Source organism: Ptychodera flava, chromosome 5, assembly GCF_041260155.1.
Source record: "Ptychodera flava strain L36383 chromosome 5, AS_Pfla_20210202, whole genome shotgun sequence".
Classification (NCBI taxonomy): Eukaryota; Metazoa; Hemichordata; class Enteropneusta; family Ptychoderidae; genus Ptychodera; species Ptychodera flava.
In genome coordinates this window covers 16,860,108-16,884,453 of record NC_091932.1, presented here as the reverse complement: position 1 = coordinate 16,884,453, position 24,346 = coordinate 16,860,108, and the positions used below count along the sequence as shown (strand labels likewise).

General features: G+C 37.6%; 1 protein-coding gene across 1 annotated transcript in view; it reads right to left on the bottom strand.

The window, feature by feature from the left end:
• LOC139133150 (short transient receptor potential channel 4-like) overlaps nucleotides 1–24,346 on the bottom strand; it is a 145,005-nt gene that overhangs the window by 13,317 nt on the left and 107,342 nt on the right. The window contains exons 3-5 of the mRNA XM_070699577.1: nucleotides 14,783–14,910; nucleotides 10,891–11,382; nucleotides 690–1,080 (exon numbers count right to left, since the gene is read on the bottom strand). Of these exons, the coding sequence (XP_070555678.1) occupies nucleotides 690–1,080; nucleotides 10,891–11,382; nucleotides 14,783–14,910 (1,011 nt within the window). The remainder of the gene's footprint in view (nucleotides 1–689; nucleotides 1,081–10,890; nucleotides 11,383–14,782; nucleotides 14,911–24,346) is intronic.

Here is a 24,346-nt window from a genome sequence, read left to right as displayed (position 1 = left end):
AATGTTTATCCACAATGTGTGTGTTGCTATTCTACGCACAGGATTTCATTGTTTGTAGCTTTTCACGCTTTTTTTCACTGTGGAATTCTGACCGGTGACTGCCATGAATTTCATTGCCATGTTATAAGTTTACTCGACACTGACCTTAGATTCACAGAAAGGTATGTTTATTTTTACGTGCAGCAAATACACAATGTATACACCATGTTAACTGATGACGATCCGGTGAATGCATGATTGGCTTTCTGTTTTGAATTTGCTCAGACTTTCAAGAATTGATTCGAACTTGAGTTTTATCACATCATCATTTGGTTAGCCAGGCATTGTTTAATTAAGCTGCTGAATTTTGAACAGCTACACAAAATAATACGTCAGTTAGGCTACAAAGTCATTGCTGTGTTTAATCCTTGTGGGAATGGTTGCCTATTAAATCATGTACTTTCGACTTTTGCTGGTTCGCGAGAATAGTTAATTAAGTCTTGCCCATGTATTACTAAGTTTTTTGTACATTCAGACAACAGATGTGCGAAAGTCTAGATTTACGCTGAATGGACGTGAATAAATTAGCATAAACAAGAAATACACCCGTTTAATGTTGCTGACCCCGGGACTTATGTCTTGTGCGGATGAATACTGAGAATTGAATTATGAGAAGTAATTATACATGTGTGCAATAATCCCTTTCTTACCGATTACCCAGAAAACAATCAAAATTTCGGAAAACGACGGCGGTTTGACCAAGTCCGACTCTTCTGTGTTGAAGACTGGCATCGTGCCGTTGTCCTCCAGGGTGTAATTGTCATAAGTGTTCGTGTTTATGTCCACCGCCTGCAGCCCAAGAAGCAGTAAAAACGTCATCGAGGAGGCCGTGCTGCAGACGAACTTGACATACGGGATCTTCATCAGGCGCGAGAGCTTGAAGCCGGGTGCAATTATGTAGAAGACGGAGAGGATCGGGAAGCAGATACCGATCAGTATCGACATGACCATGCAATTCAGCTGGCTCTGTTTCCGCCAAGAAGGTAATCCGTGGTACCATCTTTCGATGAGGCGTTGTTGACAGTGCGGATGAGAAACAAACTGAAAAGAAATATATTTGATTGCGATGCTTTAATGATTGTATAGATCGAGGTTATGGTTGATGCCTTAAGTATCTAAAATAAGTGTCGTCACCGAATAACTCAGGGGTACGTACGTATGTATGTATGTATGTATGTATGTATGTATGTATGTATGTATGTATGTATGTATGTATGTATGTATGTATGTATGTATGTATGTATGTATGTATGTATGTATGTGTGTGTGTGTGTGTGTGTGTGTGTGTGTGTGTGTGTGTGTGTGTGTGTGTGTGTGTATGGATGGATGGATGGATGGATGGATGGATGGATGGATGGATCGATGGATGAATGGGTGGATGGATGGATGGATGGATGGATGTAACTTTGCATACATATATTTTGTAGCATATTTACTATGATATTAAAGTGACAGGAGGCAAAAATGACATCACACAAGCGATAATATGTAAATGTTGCGGCGCCATTTTCCAAAAATCGTAAAGCTTGATTGATTGAAAGTTATTGTAGCCCTGTAGCCGAAACGAATTATATGTCACTTAATAAACAGAAACAGAAACTTAAACAAATAGGGTACAGGAAACTGTAGTAGTTTATATATTGAATTAAAAGCATCTGAATAGTTGTGTTGGTAATTTTTTATCGCTTCCTTATGCAAATTATATATTTCATTTATGAAGAAAGGTTTTTACTGCAAGCATGAATGTTTTAAACTAACACAAAGTAATTGGTCAGCGCTAACAACTAACCCTTTGATCGCCCACAGTGAACCGGTGAGAGGTTATAAATCATAATCGAATTAATTCCTCATCAGTTTTCATTACCAATGTCACTTACATGTTCATTTTGACAATTAGCGCGTGCAAAGTGCGTTGACCTCAGGAACGCTTGTAACATTTCGTTTACATTGAGGAGACAGAGTGTGCAAATATACTATTCACTTCACACGCCAACTTGAACGAGCTACGCCAACACGAATGTACTGCGGCATTTTGTAATATGACGCATTTTGTAACAACTTACGCAAAATGTAATAAGGGTATCAGCATTTTGTAATAAAGTGGTCTACGCATTTTGTAATAAGGGTATAAGCATTTTGTAATAAAATATTGTTTACGCGATTTGTAATAAGGGTATCAGCGTTTTGTAATAAAACGCGTTTTGTAACATTAGTTAACGCATTTCGTAATAAGTATAAATATCCGCTGATATTGTATGTATTTCAAAATGTTTTGTGGTTTCTGAATACGTAATAGCATATAATGATTTCGAGATTATATCTCACTACCAGTGCCAGGTTATCATATTAACGCCATATAAGGGGGTCTGAGTTGACAGTCAAAATGCAAATGAAGACAGAATGAGATTTATTGTATGCTATTTATAATCGAGAAAACAAACTGAGAAAGTTTTAGTAAGTTTTACATACAGTACTGTACTTTGAAAAGACAATATACTGCAGACCTTTCTGCATTTTTTTCTCTTCAATGTTACTGTTGGTGGATGAAAAGAGGGAGGCTTGGAGATGACATGCAGAGCTCAGAATATGATAAAAGACAGCGACATCATCAACATTGACAGTGCTGTGTTCAAAGACCTAATTTTATTATACTAATGATGTACATGCCACAAAACCAACCTTATCCAGAAATTGTTCCCTTATGACATTTTGAGGGTTTCGGTCTGATTTTTAGGGCGTTGCTACATTATTTTTACTTTTTTACTATAGAAAAACAATAAATATTGTTTTTGGTTACACTAAAATTGTGTATTCTTATGTTTTTGCATGTATATTGGATGAAGTTTGCAAAACTCGAATAATCAAATTATGAATTTTGCAAAATGATCGTAATGTTAGTGTACACTGTGATTTGAAGGAAGCTTTTATTGGGTTCATAAAATGATGTTACAAAGATTTCTTGGAACCATCAGTTGTAGACAACAGAATATAATATACATTTAGACATAATTGAGAAATGGGAAGTGATAAATTCTTCGGAATGTCGTCAGAAAGAGAAGCAATATGTGAAAATCATTGTAAATTTAGAATACTGCTGGCCATTTTTAATATTTAATGAGTTCATATGACCAGTATTTGCATATTTTGGGGGCAATTGTAATACTACAATTCAAAAAATATCTTGTTATTGTGGACAAGGTTTGATAAATTCAATAGTCAGATGTTATAAAATAGGATACCTTGACCTGTCTGACCCCTATTCAAGGGCGCTGTGTGGAATTCTTCACTTATGAGTTAAGACAAGAAAATCTGTGTAAGTTATATCAAATCTGTGTAAAGTCTATTTTAATATATATATAGTTTACATCAAAGAATATGGTCATGGGACTATAAAATGTGATTTAGCATTGGGATATGATACAATATCGATTATCTTTTACTGGAAAATTGGAAAACATGTAAAAATAATGATAAATTTATATTGTTGGCGGCCATTTTGAATACCTAATTAGGTCAAGTGACCAGTATTAGCATATTTTTGGGACAAGTGTGTCATTGTCTTTCAAAATATACATACTTACTGTGTGAAATATTTCATAATATTAGGTGCTGGATGTTATGTTACATTATGCTTTGACCGACCTAACACTTATATAGAGCCTTTGTTTACATTACACTTAGCAGGTCAAAATGATACAAAATATCAGTTTTTTTTCAAAATTTTTGTCACAATTTCATTTCATTCCATGCTGACGTGATAGAAAACAGGTTTGGTGATGAAAAATAATGAATTAATGAGGAATTCCTATGAAAATAAAGAAATATGTTTAAAAATGACAATATTTTATATATTGGCGGCCATTTTGAATACTTAATGAGGTCACGTGACCGTAGTTGCATATTTTTTTGGACAAGTATTTTATGGTGATTCGAAAAATATAATGGTATGGGGACAGTCTTTGTTAATTTAAGAAGTCAGACGTCATGCTAGATGGTACTTCCAAATGTCAGCTCCATCCCAGGGCCTTTGGGTGCAAAGGGTTCAAGTGGTAAATAACGTACGAAAGGTTGTATTCTAAGCAACTTCTATACGTATGATATGTGTTTCTCTTAAGTTGATTGTCGATAATTTACGGTAATAAGATGGGAGGGGCACGTTAATACGTCAATGCTGACAGCTGATATTTATCAAAATATACCGAAATAAACACTGACGTGAAGCAGTCAATTAAAATACTGAATGATAATTTATTTTAATCATCTCATAGACAGGGACAAAATAAAGCTCTAACGACAGACCAGCCACTTTTCCTTGTATGTAAAAGGTGACAATTCATATCTACTGAGCCATGGTTTTGTTTTCTCAGATCTATTTCTTTCCCGTTGTGTTCCTCCCTGGAATCTACGCTATCGCCCAATGGTAAAATTTGTCTAGCCAACGAGCTACGATAAGCTGTCCTGCAATACTATTTGATTCGCTATCCTACCGGTTATACCTGCAAAATATCTGCAATTATCATTTAATGATAACAGCCATAGAAAGATAGACAGACAGACAGACAGACAGATAGATAGACAGATAGATAGATAGATAGATAGATAGATAGATAGATAGATAGATAGATAGATAGACAGGCATACTCCGGCACTCTTTCCTCCCTCCCTCCCTCCCTTCCTCCCTCCCTACCCACATCGATGCAGACATACATACATACATACATACATACATACATACATACATACATACATACATACATACATACATACATACATACATACATACATACATACATACATACATACATACATACATACATACATACATACTCAACAGGTCAGATATACTTCCGCTTTAGTAGCTAAACAAGTAAAATCATTAAAACATCAGATTATTCTGACTATTTAGTTTAGTTTAGTTTAGTTTTAGTTTTGTTTACTTTAGATTACTTCAGTATAGTTAAGGTTATTACGAAAATAACGCAAAGAATGTATAACGACACATACATGTAGTCATTAGCGCGCGTTTAGCGCGTCGGGCGATGCGTTGCACTAATGTTTGAGTGCTTACTTTGCGGTATTTTCGTAATAATTATTATCATACCCGTCGTTTCCGATGCATTATTCCATACACTTTAGAGGCATATTCTGCATCGCTTTCTTAACTGCGAGCGGGTTAAGGGTAGGCGCCATCTTTGTTTACGTCGCGCGCTCATCCAACATTTGATGTACGAGCCGAGCAGCGATGTCGTGCCACATTTGTACAGTGCCGTCTTGGTGAACTTTCGTTATTACCTCATAATATTTTTTACCTTCAAACAGTCGTAATACATTTACTTCCGTTTTTTCTACCAGAAATTATTTTCAAAGTACAGAATGGAGTTACAGTATGGAGCCATTCAATGGTGCAATGTTTATCATCAAATATGAAAGTAAAGGGGTTATTGGATGCCCGTTACGAGCCCGTTTTTACGGAAGCTCGATTCTATTGTTTGCGATCTGATATCTACCTGTTGATTGCTGGTTGTCTGCAATACATCAGAAAGAATGTCGTTATCCTCTATTTAATAAATCAACTGACTGTGTATACCAATGATTCTCTCAAATATATGATAATAAACTAGTCAAAATCTAGTAGTTACCTGCCTCAGATGATCAGTTGGTAAAAATACTGATTGACAGCTATCTAAAATTAAGTCTTCCTAATTTGAAATGGAAGTCAGGGAGCGATCAATTTTTGTACTTACTTAACGAGTAAACATACACTTTGTAATAACATTCAAAAGTCAATAACATATCTCTTAATGCTTTAAAACTGGAAAAAGTTTTTAAAATTATTACAAAATGCGTTAACTATTATTACAAAGTGTGAATTATTACAAAATGCTGATACCCTTGTTACATTTTGCGTAGACAATTTTTTATTACAAAATGCTGATACCCTTGTTACAAAACGCGTAGACTGGTTTATTACAAAATACTGCAGACGTTATTACAAAACACGTCAGTATTACAAAATGCCGCAGCATAACAAACACCAGCTGCATTACTCCAAAATGGCGGGATGTCTGCCACGTGGGCCTTACGTGTCTGATGGACTTTGATATTATACGTCATAATGTACGCTAAATGTGAGTCTCCTGCGAATTGCAAATTCCAAAAGATACTTGATCTTACATCAATTACGACCATGCAATCAATCGAGGGCACTCATATCTGGGAAATATTCCATATGGTGTAGTTTTATTCCTTGAACTGAATGCAACAGACAAGGACCTTCCTTTTTGTTGGAACAGGCCGGGGATTGACGAAGCCAGCTATCATTCGAAAGAGATTCGCAGTCAGTATAAAACATACTCGTTCGTAAAAAAACATACGTAAACCGGACAAGAAACGTGTTTCGTTTCAGGAATACCATGTTGGTGAAATAGGAAATGGGAGAATGCTATCATTTATCTTTGCCGACGACACCGTAAAAATCACACGAGGTGGTTAATACCTCCACTGCGCTCAAGACGCGATGAGCAGCTTATTCTCGCGTCGATACCAGCACAGGTACAAAAATTGAATGAGTCGAGAAATCGTAGCGATGAAGGACGATCAAACACAGCGACAGCATTACTACTACCCCACAGTATCTTAGACTTCATATTGCCTGAGCAATAATTCAAGCCTTTCTTGAATGTCACGTGACCTTGCAATTTTGTAAAATGTCATCTATTTCACACAAAAGCCAAAATGGCAGCTATTATTTTAATAGTATCACGAGCACTGTATGATAAAACTCTTTCTGATTGACGCCAGGAAGGCAGTGACACAAACTGTACTTTGTATAAGCAGTGTCTGCTTATCCATACGGTAAGCAATGACGTGCTGATATGTTTTGCTATTCGTAATTAAGTTATTCCGCCCGCTGCAGGCGGGAATACACGACATTCTTGCACAGTGCGCGACGTACAGTAAGCGAATTGCAATGATATCGAGAATATAATCTCGTCTAAGGATTTTATCATTGCCATTAAATTACATCGATGTAATATGTGTTTCTGGCGAATTCCTTCCAAGCTGAAGCGGGAAAACGAGCCAGCAGCATCATTAAGCGGAAATTTGGAGCCTGGGATGGCGCTTTATAATCAGTGGGGATACATTGCGGAAGTAAAGCAGACGACAATATTGACAACCCTGGTATTTCAAAATGCGTAAAAAATGTTTAAATGAGAAAGGTTAAAAACACAATGTAAGAAAGTATATAGTGTTGTTAGTTATCTTAGATCTATTCGTTTTAACAACGACTTTCCCCTGTATATCGTCTAAACGCCAGTTGCTTCGATATAAGTCTTCTATGCTCGTTGAGGGGCCATTTTATAATTACTGGCATATCACTGTTTTACAGCAGATGTGACAACAGACAACACGCCCGCGTGCAAAGAGAAAAGGCGGTGGCGTGAAAACAATTCACTTTAAACAAGAGCAAATATGAGAAACAGGAAGAGATAAGCCCATGTCGCTGTCCATTTTATCTGGTTAATAACCGTACGCGTCCATTCAGGGAACCGTGAAACATACTAATACATGCCTATTAGAATGCAGTGACATATTTACTAGGCAAATTCAATGGGGTGACAACATCGAAGGTCAGGAGCTTCCAAGCAATGACTTACGCGATACCTCTTTGCCACCTGTGTTCCACACCTGACAATGACACATGATATATTAAGGCTAACGCCGTATCAAATCGGCTAAACGATCCTTACGGTCCATCAAGAGTCTATCAAACCATGGACGTAATAGATAGATCTTTACGTCCATCGTTAAACTCACTCTATTATAACTTTACGGGAGCTCTCTCTCTCTCTCTCTCTCTCTCTCTCTCTCTCTCTCTCTCTCTCTCTCTCTCTCTCTCTCTCTCTCTCTCTCTCTCTCTCTCTCATCTATGTACGTAACATGTATATACTTATCTACCTATCTATCTCAATACATACACACAAAGGGATATATGTATATATATATATATATATATATATATATATATATATATATATATATATATATATATATATATATATATATATATATATATATATCAGTGGCTTGGTGTCAATTCAGGCAATGTATAGTGCTCGATGCGTTTCCGCAGGGCATAGGTATTGCTAGACGTGGAACTTGTCGTGATTACTCTACAGACTGTTTCATGCGCTTGGCAATCTCCTGACGATTGCCAAGCGCATGAAACAGTCTGTAGAGTAATCACGACAAGTTCTACGTCTAGCAATATATATATATATATATATATATATATATATATATATATATATATATATATATATATATATATATATATATATATATATATATATATATATATATATATATATATTATATATATTAAATATAATATCCTAAAAGGAACTAACCATAGCGAATGTTGTAATAAGATAAATAATAGACCAGTGTACCAATATTTTGGACTTTTGCTTTGAAATGAATTAAATTTACGTGCTATTACACTGTTCTATCGACCGATAATTGTAATGGACACGAACGATAACATTATCTGTAATCCTGTGTCGTTTGTCTGGATTGGCCTAACGGGCCACTGATTGGGCAGATAGCAATTACGGAAAACTTATTCAGAGTTGATCATGTGGTGATCTTGGTGAGCAACAAGGAAAGGGAGATGCTATGGCAGAGATAACAGGCTCTTTGATCCAATGCGCTCGCCATTTATATTACTGCCCATTAAACCTGCGAGCGACCCTGTCAGTGCTGATATCATCAGCATACATGACAACCACGTGAAAAGAATAAGCGATGACGGAAGTTAAAATAGAATCGAATATCGACGAGTACCCGTAAATGTGACAGCATCATTGCGTACGGTCGTTTGCGCTCTTTTCTTGCAAAGCATTCTTATCATGAAGGACTCAACTGAATTCCTAATTGCAATACAGGACACACAAAGGTAGAAGGAAGGGGGTCTGCTTTTTTGCACAATCAACGCACACACACAAAAGCAAACATTGTAGAGACCAGGTACAGTTACAAAAGTCTGTTCGAATCACCTACTGTATTTGCATCGTTAATGTGTCAACTGATCATGAACGGTATACATGCAATATAAACAAGGAGTCATACCACCCTAAATGGACCCCGTATATTTATTTTCTATTTCGAAAACGTCAAGATTAACATGATGAATAATGATGGTTCCTCGTAAATATGTATTTTACACGACAGTTTGGTTTGGGCTTTTTTTCAAAGCGGTCTAATTCTTTGATTCTTTGTTCACGGTTTAAACATGAAGTAAGCAACCTTTTGTGTACCGCTGATGTTCAGCAAACCATAAAATATGACATACTTTATTCTTCAATGCACGTTCTGATGGAATGTTCATACTTCATTGCCATAAAAAGGCCATTTTAAATTTGATATTCAATTCAGGTTTCCAGCACTTGGCAAATTCACTATGCTGATCACGTGCCATATTCCCTATTTGTAGCATATTTTTGAACCAATAATTGATAGTGTATTTTGTCTGCCTTATTGGAATTCGTATGCTTAAACACAACCAGCGTCATATTATGTACTGGAAAAACTTAAATCGTTGAAAAGGGCATAAAAATTTCCCTTGCGCCTCTTTACTGAATATTCCTACATAATGTGTTTTGTGTCACGTGATAGAGTCTTATTTGCGGATATTCTATAGGTGCATAACCTATAAATACACAGGCATCAGTGGAATTTCTACCCAACCTCTCACTAACAGGGATCATGTCAGGGTTGGTGCTCTATCGATGGTGATATTGTTGGAAAGTCTGTAAGGGATTGGATAGAAATTACAGGAAGGAAAAGAGGGCCAGTGTTTTTTTTTCAAAATGATGCTACACGAAAAATAGTGACCCTCTAAAAGTGTTTGCAAGGAAAATAGTGACCCTCCCCAAATTTTCATGCACAAAAAGGAGTGACCCCCCCCCCCCCCCCCCCCGCGCGGGCACACTCCATAATAATAGTCGCGCCAGCGGCTTACTGACTACGCATGCGCTTATTCATAATATACTATGCGAGTAACCGGAAGTGTACCCTTCTTTCATGGGCGCCGCCATGTTTTTTTTTTTGAGTACTCGTAAATAAACAAATACGAAACAAATTACTATTATATAACATGCCTTTATAAAATATACCTCTCTTATTAGCCAGTAAATGTTATTATGCACCTTGTCGCTGATACAAAATATCGTTAATATAGATAAAGGGAGAAAACTGTCGTGCATATGAACGGGGGCATACGCAAAGAATGCTGGGATTGAATTATAGAAGAGCGCCCCCTGTGTCAATAATTAGATTCAAAAATTGCCAGTTTTTAGACGGAACGCTATAGTTTTCAGCTTGCAAGTGGAAGGTGGCAGTGCGGTTACCATTGCAATGATAATGATTGCATAATACGTCCCTTGTTTAAGGCAATAGGCTGTTATCATGTAAAAATTGCCAATTTTTGTCCAAAATTTTTACACGCTCCCTGTACACGCTACAGAAAATCTATACCTGCCCTGCTGCAGGGTTTGACGTCGTGTACGTACGTGAACTGCTTTCATCAGAGGAAAACTGGGCATAGTTGTCATATAAACGTTTATGAAGTAACAATTAGTAAGTTTATCATGAATCAATACAAATAACATCGCCAATCTTAACCCCTGGCGCGACACCAAGGGCTGAGCCCTATATAATAATATCTTAATTGATATCTACTTTCTCATTGTACTGAAGATCATTTGTGACAGCAATCTTACAACAAAGTCTAATAAACTGCGACTGCTTACAAGTGTGTTTACCATATCGAAAATCTTGTAAACTTACCTTCTTTTGCTGAAATCTAATAGCCCGCTGTACTTTATAAGGTTCGTTGAATTTTCCATTAGAGGCCCACGACTCGGGGTCGTGATTCAAAACGACTGCCTGTTCAGTCGAGTCTCTTACGTGACTCAATAGGTCGGCGGCGAACTGCCCGCTCTGTTCCGCCATATCCTCGTACTGAGAGCGGAACTCGTAGTTCCTTTCGCTCAGTTCCCGCATTTTGTTGCTCAGCATGAACGCACGATGGATGGGGTCCTCGGCAGTCAGCGACATATACGCCTGGCTGACCAGCGCCCTGTACACCATGATCAGGCCGACGCTCTGCTGGAGGGTGAACTCCTCCGTGGTGAAGGTGTACGTCTCCGGGTCTTCTATCTTGGCGCCGTATTCCAGCAAAACTTTGAGCACGTCGTAGCTGTTGTGGTGGGCGGCGAGGATTACAGGTGTAATGTCCGGGTGCAGATCTCCGTTCAGTGCACGACAATAAAGTGCATCCTGACAAGACAAAATAAAACTAAACTGAATAATTTAAGAAACACAAAAGAGATTCAAACAATTTAAGATGGCATAATTCCATGCTGACAATTAGTGTTGCTTGTGTTTTCCACTTTAAAGGTCAAGTAGCTGTAACTCTAGATGATTTTTCACTGTTGTTTTTTTTAACTTCAACTATTAGTTTCTTGGATTACACCTCGTTGTACGTTGAGATACACAGTATTCACCTTGTAAACCCAGTAAATGCATGTGTAGACTGCTTTGTTAGTTTTGACGCAAGTGAATTACGGTTCGGACTATAACTCAAATTAAACATTAATAGTATATTTTACACGTGTAAACGTTGTGATGACACGCTAAATAGCTGGTGTTTCAACATGCTTCATAGAGTAGAATAAGGACTTGTTATTGATATACAAAACAAAAATGATAAAGAAAAACAACAAAAGTTACAGCTAAAAAGGCCAAAATGACAGACCTATACAACGTCTTACTCAGACAATATTCTTAATAATCCAAAAGTATTTATTCCTCATCACGCAATACGGTTTCTTCCCAAATGTTTCTAATCCTTTAGAAAGCGATTTGCAGTAATGGGTAAAGATGTTTGTTTGCAGATCTTGCGTAATACTTTGTTTTTCGTAAGTTTTACTTTAAATTTCTATACCTTTCGGTTCTTACACCTCCATGTATGTATACGTTTGGAGTGTTTTCAATGAAGCTACTCTTTTCTTCGTGTCATTTTTACAGCATACGCTCAGTGAATTTGTCTGAATTGAGATCTTGTCGTGTCACTTGCGATTAAACCTGTCGTCCTTTAAATCTGCAAACCTTGTATACTTCAGTCTTCAGGTTGTGCGGTTGGTTCGTCTTGACATATATAAATATTCTTCACAAAGAAATGGGGAAACTAACTAATTAAACGTAATACGCTCCTACAAACAGAAAATCTCACCAAACACTTTTCTTAACAGTCAGGGTTCACTGAGTAAAAATCCAGATGCACAAACTGCCAAAAATTACCGCCATTTGAAATTCAAGATGGCCGCTATTCCTTCGGTTGGCTCTCGTTTTCACCACAAATTTTGTGGCGAAAATTTCATTAACTCCAAAGGCTTCCAAATGAGCTTACATAAGATGCAGACCAGAAGAGTATTGAAAAAAAGTAAGCAGTCGAAAATTCTCCCTGATTGAGACAGGAAGGACCGTCACGATAAAAAACTGTCTCGTCTGGTAGTACATTATCAACACTGTCTTGAATCGACAAGTATTTTTAAAAGCTATCTAGAGTTTTTATAGTAAGTATAGGTAATTTTTTTGATATTTTGTTTTGTTTGTCAATTGCAAGTTCACGTGCACGGTAACTCTATAAGGCATCATCATGAAACACCTACTATTTAGCTTGTCGCCACAGCATCCATACGTGTAACATACAGTGTTATTGTTTACATTTGAATTCTAGTCCAGACCAGAATTCACTTGTTAACATCAACAACGCTGTTTACGCATGCGCAGGCTGAGCTGACAAGCTAAACGTCCTGTACATGTATGTCAACATGCTTTGAAATTCTTTTCTGTGACATAAGTTAGCACTTTTGTACTGTCGTCCACATACTCTATTCACACATGAACTCATGATATACGATTTGCAAGGAGGGTTTTAGGCTACTTTCGCTTTAGAAATAATTCTTTAAGGTAACATGCGCCTCGAAAGTGAAAGACTTATTACATAAACTTTTGCTCAAACTTTCCCAAATGAAACTTGCAACCATTCTCATACCAAATCAACAATAAGAATTAGGGTCACCGTGCAAAATCTGGAACTAGTGAAACAAATTACCCAACATTTTGCGATATTTGAAATTCAAAATGGCCGCCATCCCTGTGTGAACTCTATCATGGAGAACAATAACATTTTCGATTTTCGAAAAACTAAGACGGTGAAATTTTTCTTTCTCCAAGAACTTTAAAAAGAGCCCCTACAAGTGGTAGATCAGAAAAGAGTCCGAATGTCTGTCCCCGAGGCGCGTTCTACCTTAAAGGTCATATATAGTAACTTTTGAAGATTTGTTCATCACTTTGTTTTAATACTAATTGTAGTTTCTTGTTCTACTCCCAAAAGCATGTTGAGTTACGCAGTATTCAGCTTGTCAACTCAGCCTGTACTACAGACTGCAATTATACTGTGGACAAGTGAATTCTGGTGTGGACTAGAATTCCAATGTAAACAGTGAATGAACCTTCTACACTTTTGGACGCTACGATGACAAGCTAAATAGTGGGTGTTTCAAAGTGCTTCTTTGGGCGTAGAGCAAGAACGAGAGGTTGACATTGAACGATACAAACAGCATTAAAAATTACAGCCACTGACCCTTGAAATATGATACTTTGAGTGAACGATTCAATGTAGTTATTCCCTTGGATATGTACGTTTTTGCGCATTCCGCATAAACAAGGCACACACAAAAATTAAAAGATGAGATATTCATAACCTGTTACGTTCTGATGACAACATCGAAATGCGATTTATTTATTATGTTAATCTGGTGCCATCAAGCGCAATCAAATTTGACCCTTGGATCGTTATCATTCAAAAGTGAATATTACCAATCGTCTAAGGAATTCATGTCTAAAATTTGATCTTCAACGGTGTTGAAAGTAGGGCACGTTGTCTCATGCACCGGCGCCCAATCCATCATTTTATTATTAACGATCGCTTATATCAGTGGAGTGAACACATTCCCATTAATTAAAATCTGACCTGTTTTCAATCGTGTGCAAATATTATGTCGATTTTGTAGCTATACAAAGCAGGTTGTACATATTTTGCAAGTTCTTTATTTTCAATTAATTGTAGTGGTGAATTCTTGTATTTAGGTATTTGGTAGATTTTTTTGCAACACCTTTTAAGCCAGTAGTCGTAACTTTGGATGTTTGTTTTTCACTATTTTGATACGAATGTCATTTACAAGTTCATGGTTTTACTCTCCATGTCTAAACACATATTGTCTAGCTCTCCAACACAGCGTTAGTACGCGCAGAATACATTGTTTACTTTTAAATTTTAGTGAGGACCAGGATCACCAGTCAACAATAATAGAGCAGTGTACACGTGTAGAGGATGAGTGGATAAAATGCACACTGTGTATCTCAACATGCTTTTGAGAGCAGAAAAAGAAAGGACAGTCGACAATAAAACGAAAACAGTGAAAATCATAAATAGTTATAGCAAATGGCCCTGTCAATGGAATAAACTTTGAAATGTCTTCTTTGGTATCTTGCACAACAAAACCACTAATTGGATGTTGCCTCAATGTAAACTCTGCGAATAATCGCAAAAGCACTTGCTGCATGCGTTCTCGCAAAATCTCGTACTAACTAGTAAGAAGTGTGATCCTACCGGTAGTAGTTGGCGTTTCTTGATGTTTTCACAAATCATCTGCACGGCTGCTGTGTACTGTATATCGACGGCTCGAAGTAAGGCATCGCCAAGACCAATGTCATGTTCTAGTAATAGTTTGATAATGTCTGAAAGAATATGAAATGATGCTTAATAGAATCTGAACCTACGAATAGGCAGTGTCCTGAAATTAGTAAAAAATATATAAATGCAAAATGTAACGAGAAAGGCGACGTGTTACTTTCATTCAAAAAGAATCTTACCATCCATCCACCATCTAAATATTCATTCATTTATCCATCCATCGATACATCGATACATACATACATACATACATACATACATACATACATACATACATACATACATACATACATACATACATACATACATACATACATACATACATACATACATACATACATACATACATACATACATACATACATACATACATACATACATACATACACAGACAGACAGACAGACAAAGAAAGATAGACAGAAATACATACAGTTACACGTAAGTTATGTTATGTTATGTTATATTATATTATGTTAGGTTATGTTATGCTTATGTTATGTGCAATGATATTTCTTTGTTACGTAATGTTGTGTTATGTTGTATTTCACCCTGGTAACCAGATTTAAAATTAAACAGATCTTGAACTGCGCCCCGTAACATCGAAAACTAGAACCAACTTAGGGATACACAAACGCAGATAAAAAGAGAGATTTATGGCATGTCATTAAGCTATTCAGTCACAAGTACCATCGAAATATGAAATTGACAACAGCATGGCGCCAGTTATCGTATTCCATGTTTGCAATTATTTTCGGCCACGTTTAGATGGGCTTGGCCATGAACTTGTACATCGATTGCAGATCAGCGATGACAAGCCAGATTCTGATATGCAACGACAAGTTGAACACCAATATTTGGCGGACATTCGACGAAAAGCATGACAAATTGCGACGTTGGCCAGGACATTGGCCCTCAATAAATCATCTGCGTCTTATTTTAGCAGTCGACAGGGCGGCAACAATCGGCTCGACTGCACCTCCATATTTGGTCTACGGCAATAAAATGCTTATTGGGTGAAATGTATGCTTCTGTCATCTCTTGGATCTATTTTCATATTGGGGGAATGATATCGGTCACGTAGCCCCCAAGGCAAGCTGCATGATCTGTGTGGGCTGGCAGGTCATGAAAAAAGTGTGTTTTTTAAAGTTTTTGTTGTGATCCAATGTCTCCTCAAATGGTTACCCGGTGATGCGTAATCGGTGTATGAGGAAGGGTCTAAAAAGAAACAATATTTCTGGCGAGCACAGACGTCACTAATCGCTATAAGTGGCTCCGTGCTAAAGCGGCAATAGATATATAAGCACCATTCAATTGTTTCTATTGTTTCCAATACAGGACCTCCGTTCCTGCCTTTCTACGATGGGATGTAGGTTGGATGTGATCAAGGTTCACTTATTGCATATTAAAATAAGCGTCGACCAAACCGATATGCATGATGCAGAGTTCACGAACAAGTTATTGTTGAATGAGTTCAGATCAACTTGTGATAGCAAAGTTTTGCTGTTGGCGTGTGTTATTGTAAAGTTGAATGCCGTTTCGTAGTAACGCCGGTAAAATTTACTCACTTACGCTGTATGACGCTGTGTGTATTCATCGTGCTAAAATTACATGTATATTGAAATTTTACTTTCACTTGACTTGTTAGCTAACTTCGAATCGGGAGCTACACATGTAATGTCACATCGAGATAAGTAGTAATCTGTCTTTGTATTGTCTATGGTCAAAGCATACGTAAGATAAAGCTTTCATTTAATTTTAAACTTTGAGAACAAATAAAAATGCTTAAATAAAAACAAAGGGACTACTTTTCTATTCACTGGGGGCTTCTACGTCAATGGCCTGCAATTTCTCCAAGCGCAGATCATGCATATCTTTTGTATGTATTTGATATGCTGATAATAGAATATTTTCCGTTCGTGCTTTTTTATTTTGTTTTTTTTTTTTTTATTTATTTTTTATTTTTTTATTTATTTATTTATTTATTTATTTATTTATTTATTTATTGGGACACTGAAAGATTCCAATCTGACGACAAAATTGCAAAACGGTGAGAAAGTCGGCAAAAATTGTCAACGCTTTACACCATTTTATTCTCAGCTACAGGCGTTTTGTCCCGCGGCCACTGCACGGCAAGATATGCAAAAACATAAATACCTGGGCCGGGCCAATATAGATCTAGATTATAATAAACCCTTATGATTCAGCAACGGAGACAACGGGTGCGTTACTAGTGAGACACCACCATTGCAAAATTGGAAAAATTTGATACTAGGTTTTGTTGCAGCACTAGATACGATTTCTCATGCCAGAACCTATCATCTCGTATACATGTTTGATTGATCACCACATCAATAATAGCAACACCAGGGTCCTTTATAGCACTGCGTAACATCTGAACACAGAACACAGATGTTGTGTGACCCGACGCACGGGGAAAGCGGTATTTAAAATGTCATTTCAAAGCGCCCTGGGTCGGGTGTACAGATCCGCTCAATTTATCTTCAGTGGATACAGCACCGTAAACAGTTAATGCACGGTGGATTTCATGTCATTTCAAACGTACTCGACTCAATTGAAGAACGCAGATATTATCTGACCCAAGGTCACCTCGCCTTATTGACATATCTCTGCAGAAAGCTGAGTTCTAATTTGCTTTTCACAACGCTAGACGAGACAAGTGTAGATGTCGTGACTACACTACTCCTTTTTTCATCTTTGTTAGCGCACAGGACCAGTGGGTCTTTTGACGCACACGTCATCACACAATTCAAAGTCGCGTGTAGTCGATACAAATTTATGTCGGCATTGACGACACATCTTTCCTGATTTGCGATTTGATTCGTTGGTATCGATACTTGTGTTTAATTGTTCTTGCATGGGAGGATGAGTTTTCAAGATGATTTTGTAGAGTGGTGTCAAATACTTCAACTGATTAGGCCAAACAAAAAAATATGTGCTGTTCCGATTACCCGACCCAACCCAATTTCAACCCCCGACCCTAGACTTTTTAGAGCCTCGTAAACCCGGAAGATTAAAATAACGGTATGAAAAAACGTGAAACGCATGAAAGCACGCGAGAACTATGACAAATCGCGCGAATCACGCGAGAACTAATACGTCATTCTTCTAGAAGTGATGCCAGACGCTCATGAAAACTTGCGACATGATGACATCGACACTGACAGTGTTGCACACCGAACGGTGTCCGGTTTTCAAACTGCTGTATCTCAGAAAGTGTTGGGTCTAATTCAATAAAATTATCGATAAAAAAAATTCCAATTCAACTGCTCGTTCTACCATGGGATTTTTTTGAAAATAAAGAAAAAAATATCGTGTCATATTAGCGCTCAAATCCAGCATTATTTTTCGCCATACAGCGCTGCAGCGTGCCGTACTGCGGCACGCACATTTCTCAGGCCACTACTTCCTATGTTAGAATGGAATGGCTCGTTACAGTATGTGTTCAGTGCCTAAACGGCGTTTGGTGGGTAGGTTTTCGCTGAAATGCAGGGACAATTTCAGTGATCGGAGTTAGTATACCAAACAGCAACTGTTATATAAATTTGTGGAAAGTTTGAAGCATTTTCACGGCCGTTTTTTGATGTAATCTTTCATTTACCTTGTTGTTGTCATTTCCGAACAGCGCCATGCACAGCGCGGCCATGCAGGCCAAGTGAAAACCCGGAAGTGTTTTGTGATAGTGAATCGAGCAAAATTTTGGTCAATTTTACTTTTTATAGTCATTCTATCATTACAATATAAACCCGTACACCAAAAACTGTGTGTTAAGGTCAGTTCTGAGTAGTTTCAAAATCTGTGCGTTCGGAATTTACCGTGAATTTTGCCGTACGTACGTACTTCGTGAACAGCCCCAACTGCCAACGCTACAATCAGCTGTTTTCAAACGTTTAAACCCTGGTACATGTAGTTTTGCGAACATTAAACTGTGTTCATTTTTCATCTGTTGATGTTACACAAAATTTACAAAATGATATTTGACAACAGAAATGAATACTCTTTCAATGATGTACCGGTATGGGAATAAAGTCAGCATGCCTGGTTATTATTATAATAAATGTATGTAAACAACCTTAAACGTAAACTGGGGAAAATGACAGATAGGGGTAGTGCAGGAATCGGGAATTGATAAACAAGACAAGTTGAAAGACGGGCAAATGAAGAGAGAATGAAAAATCTAAGGAAAGGAAAGGAAAAAATCATAACCCTGGCTCTAGATTTCAATGCTAAAGGAAAATTGACTACAACAAGATGACAGCTTTTTAGGGGGGAGTAATATTCTTGTGTAAAAAAGGACAGCTCCAGGGGGATTATTCTGTACTGTGAGTTGATCAGTTGAACAATGACTTATTTTATTCATATTCCTATGATTTTTGGTTTTTTGAATATCAGAATTTCTCAAATGTAATACTTAAGAAATTTTACAGATCTAATTGTTATTACTCAAGTTTAACTGTCCAAAAGTTGACAGAGCTAGCTTAAAAACTCTGAAAATTACAGTAGTTTGAAAATGGCGAAAAATAGCTTTTTGACTGGTAGTATACACGTAACACGGTGCCTTCCAATTAATTTTCAACTCTGTCTCACAAAATTTTTGGCATTTTCAAGTCTCTGTGTAAAGAAAACAAAAGCTCCTTATACCGTACTCTTACAATATATTGCACAAAAAGTATTTTAAAGCAGATTAGTTAGAGAATTAATGTTATTATACAACATATTTTTTCATGGGATAACCCACAAAATGACTCTCAGCCATATGTTGAAATTTTTTGACCTTTTGTCAAAAAATCGAGCATATTTTAATTCTAAAAAAATCGTAACCCTGGAAGTAGACAAGATAGAACCATTATTCAAACAGTTTTTGAATCCTGAGACAAGATCTTCAAGAAAACATACAATTCAAGTAAGTTTAACCGAGAACAAAAAAGGGCCTGGTATGCCTACTTATAGCAGGCCTCGTCTCAAACAAAATGGTGACTCGCGATGGACATAACGTGTACTCAATTTTGTTTCGCAAATGCGATCATGGTGAAGAAAGGTCGATTTTTGTCTTCTGAACAGAACCGAACATTCGAAGAAATTTGGAGGAACACCATCCAGGTTTTTCTGAATGTAAAATGTATTCTATTCAAGTTGAATGTGCCAGTGATGCTGCTGGGCGTGGTTGTAAGTACAACAGACAAATATACAGGTTGGCGAGGCTACAAACAACTTCAACGTAAAGCATGTGCGTTTTTTTTTGCGAGTGACTGCTAAAAGCTGAGGATTTACCTTTAGATAAACAGTTCACTTTCGTGTCAAAGAATTGTTATTCAACCATATCAATTTCCATGGCAGTCTAATAAACCACACACTTCAATTCTACTGATGAATATTTTATTTTAATATATGGTATTCAATTTGAGTGCGTTTCATGAGGAAATTGTTCACTGGTAGTTTGTTTGAACGCGTACAAAATGCACATTGAGAAATAAAAAAAAAATGAAAAAAAAAAAAAAATTCCCTACCTACCTACCCTATTTATAAAAAACCATGTAATCGGAACAGCACATATTTTTTTGTTTGGCCTTACGCGCCTTAGAACCAACGCGAAACAATTCCACTAGAGCCAAGGGCACGCCAGTGTGTCGCAACGTCGATAACATTAGGACCAATATAGTATTTGCATTGTTATTGCTCCATAAACAAAATGAATTTTTCTGCCCACTCTTGTCCGCCCAGTGTGTTGAAATACCGAGTATTAGCCTCGCCAATATGATGCTCTGTACACGATATGCGATGTTACTGTGGATCAGGAATCAGGATTAAAATTCAGTAGTCACCAAATGAAATGGGACATGTCACAAACCTACAGATTGTATTGACAAGATGAACTTGGACACGATTTCAACAAGATTGTAGATATAGAACGGAAAGCGTATTCCGTAAACAGAACATAAAATACTCATTTGGAAAAAGGCAAAAGCTAGTGGAGGTTAGAGGATTGTATGCCCACGCTGTGGAGAAATAATTTTCATATTGCTGGCAAAACACATAGGTGCTGCTTTGCATAAAATTGTCAAGACCCGGCTTTTTACTACATGCCTGATTAATTTTATCCTTGCTCTTCCGACTTTACAGTCTTTTACCTGCACTCGTTTGCCGAAAAGTATCCAATTGTAATAAACAAAAAAAACCACGCTTTTTAGGTTATTTTTGTCAGTTGGTGCTCATTTGCTTTGCCCCCTGGGCGTTTTCATGATCAATATCGGAGTCTTCACTCGAATTATTTCTGTTTCCAAGTGAAATAAACGAGCGACCTCGTCGGAGAATACACCACAGGCTCTCACTTACTTTCGACCAGGCTATCAATATATCATATTGGCAAATTACCCCACAAATAGCCATGTAGATTAGCATTAACGGACAAGCGATATTGTAATCTGGGCGAAACCATTGTGTGACGCGGGGGATTGCTTCTACTGAGTAGGAAGATCGTCCTTTCCATCTAATGGGGGTTAATTCAAAATGACGTCACGCTACTCTCATGAATGCAGATAAATAGCCAAGTCTCTGAAACTTCCTACGATGTCATTTTAAGACATTATACGTATACAAGAACGAGCATAAGGAACTTTGTTAAAATGAATGCTCCAGTAAGATGAACAGCGCATGCTCCACGAGCAGCTGTTGCGATGAAATGGGCGAACGAGAGATAAAATTTTCCGAAATTCTGTAATCAGCCCTCGAGGTGCTACATAGTTACGTTATATATCCACAACCGCGGTCGGCGCTACTATGCCATCAAAATGTCATAGTAACAAAATGAAATCTATGATATATGAAAAATTAATGTGAAATTAGGTACTGTCTCCTTTATAGTCCCTCTTTAGGCGGAATGCCCCTCGGGACAGATATTCGGAATCTCAAACTTTTACAATTCTTTTTCTGATCTACCGCTTGAGGGACTTATTTTAAACCCTTGTGGTAAGAAACAATTCACCGTCTTAGTTTTCGAAAATCGAAAATTTTAATTTTTCTCAGTATTAAAAGTTAACACAAGGATGATGATCATCGTTAAATGTTGGGTATTTTTTCTGGTACCGAATTTTGCACAGTGACCCTCCTTTTCATTGACAAGAGAATGGTTGAAAGTTTCATTGAGGAGCGTTTGAGCAAAAGCTTGTCTTTCACTTTCTAGGCGCATACCAGCGTTATGTAAACAAAGTTGTATTCGGTGACCTGAATGGACATTGTATTGCTTTATGCTGACCTTGACATTACGCCAATTATCTGATTTAGTATGCCGTTTTGTGTTTACCGTATTTCAGCCTCAAGTACTTATACCGAGATTTCATTAAAATTTGATTTTCGTAAACATAGAAACAGCCTTCGCTGGAGAACCGTGTCATCGTATTTAGGAAAAGTCGACCACAGCTCGCACATAAGTTCGACCAAAAGTTCAACTTCGCTACCACGTTCACCTTAATCAGCACGGAATTTCGACTTACTATGGCCGGAATGGTGTGATTTGTGGCTTGTAGATGACAATCGCCACTTTCAGCATTTCGCCATTTACTTTCAGTACTCCGATGTGACAAATCACCCTAGTACACAAGCTGCAGCAATGTCTAATGATTATATGAATCACAACCTCGGGCCATGGCGCTCTCATTAGCAACGAAAATTTCAATCCGTTTGTTTCCAGGCGAATCTGCGACATCATCGCGCGTGATATATTTTTAAGAAAAGCCGGCATTGAATTCTCACGTGAGCGCTTACTTTGTGGACCAATTAGACGATCGGTTTATTATTTAAATCACCGTACAGAGACAAGACCGTTTATGACTCTCTAGTCAGGGACGAGTTTTCGATGATGAATCGTGCCTATCACCTGCTCATTGAGCTGTTTCTGTGATACGGCACGCAATTTTCAAATTTCAAAGATCACTGGAGTCCCTGCGCCAGAGGGCTGTGCGTTTTGAAAAGACAGATGTTTCGCCCTCTCTATTCAAGACACCAACACCGACATTCAACGTACAATTACATGAGTAAACTAGCGTTGGCTAGCTTTTTTATCTTCTCAAAATCGAGACACCGTTTCGGGGTCTAACTTTACGATTAGAATATTGACATCAAAAGATTTATCCAGTCCCATACGAGCCAATGTACCCGAGTTTATGCGACTTTGTTACTGACAAGTATTTACAGGTGCACCTGGTAAACGCTGGGCCCGATCATCCTTCTGGAAACAATGAGGTTTACTTAGGAGGCCCTCCTGTAGTTTGCGAGGCAAATGCTGGATTACTGTGATTTACAAAACTTTTCTATGTGGACCCAGCATTCTCCAGTCTTGCCTCGTCATCAGAGTACTGCGGGGCAGTAGAGAATTGATTGTGTTGGTTCCCTGCGATTTTTTAATTCAGGCTTATATCTCGTGTTACTAATTTAGGAATAAGCGAGTGTTAAGTAAAATACCATTAGATAGATGTAGGAGATTGCTATCGCTTTTCAGTGCGATGGAATGGATGACAGGTGACGTAATTACGTATTCTGCGCAGGTCTCTCTAAGCCAGCGATACTGTGTGGTAAGTAATCGATAGTGATGCTTCAACCTCAGTTACGCTTTGTGACAACTTGGATATGTCGTTTGAAGGTATCATATGTGACTTCACAAGATTAGGAGAGATTTTTTATTAGCAAAATGTGGTGCAAACAGAAGTTCCGCATCGTCACCCAATTCCAACGTCGGCTCGCACGATCCATTACAAAATGATGGGTTGGATCAATAGTCGTCTGCGGAGGGGATTACATGATCACGAGCAAAATATCTGTGATACGGTCGATGATCTTGTGAATAGTTTCCCCTATGTTTCTCATTCTAGTTGAGTATCCTCTGGAGATTTGTACACAGCCTTGCCATATACACTATGCACTGATTCCACACTAACCAGGGTACACTTTCAAGGATTGCTGTCCCCGTCTGCACTGGCAAGAGTTAATGTTTTCTGTTTGATGAGCAATAGTAAGCGGAAGGTACTCGAATTCCATTCAAGATCTAGCTGATCGCTGTATTAAACTGATTTACTTGATATGGACAATCAGGAAACGTTGATGTGTAGATACTTGAATGTGTACAAAAACTGGTACATGAATAAGTGTTCGAAAAATTGCTCTGAAAATACACCCAAATGTCGAAAAAATCCATCTTTAAGTTAGCTTTAGCTATAAATCATCATCTCTAAACTTACTGCTTATTCTGGCAGACATAAGACTGGCTAGAGTTGCTACTAATGTCTGAAATCGATTTACAATTGTTTTCATTCCTTCTAGAAGTATGGCCTGCCTGAGGGGGACAGCCGTTCTGTATTTTAAAATATGATCACGTGCACAATCATGCTTGCCGTCATTAGGTTTGTTGCGCACGTATATTTTGTTTCCTAATGGCATCTATATTATTTCTTTATTTATTGTTCGTTTGT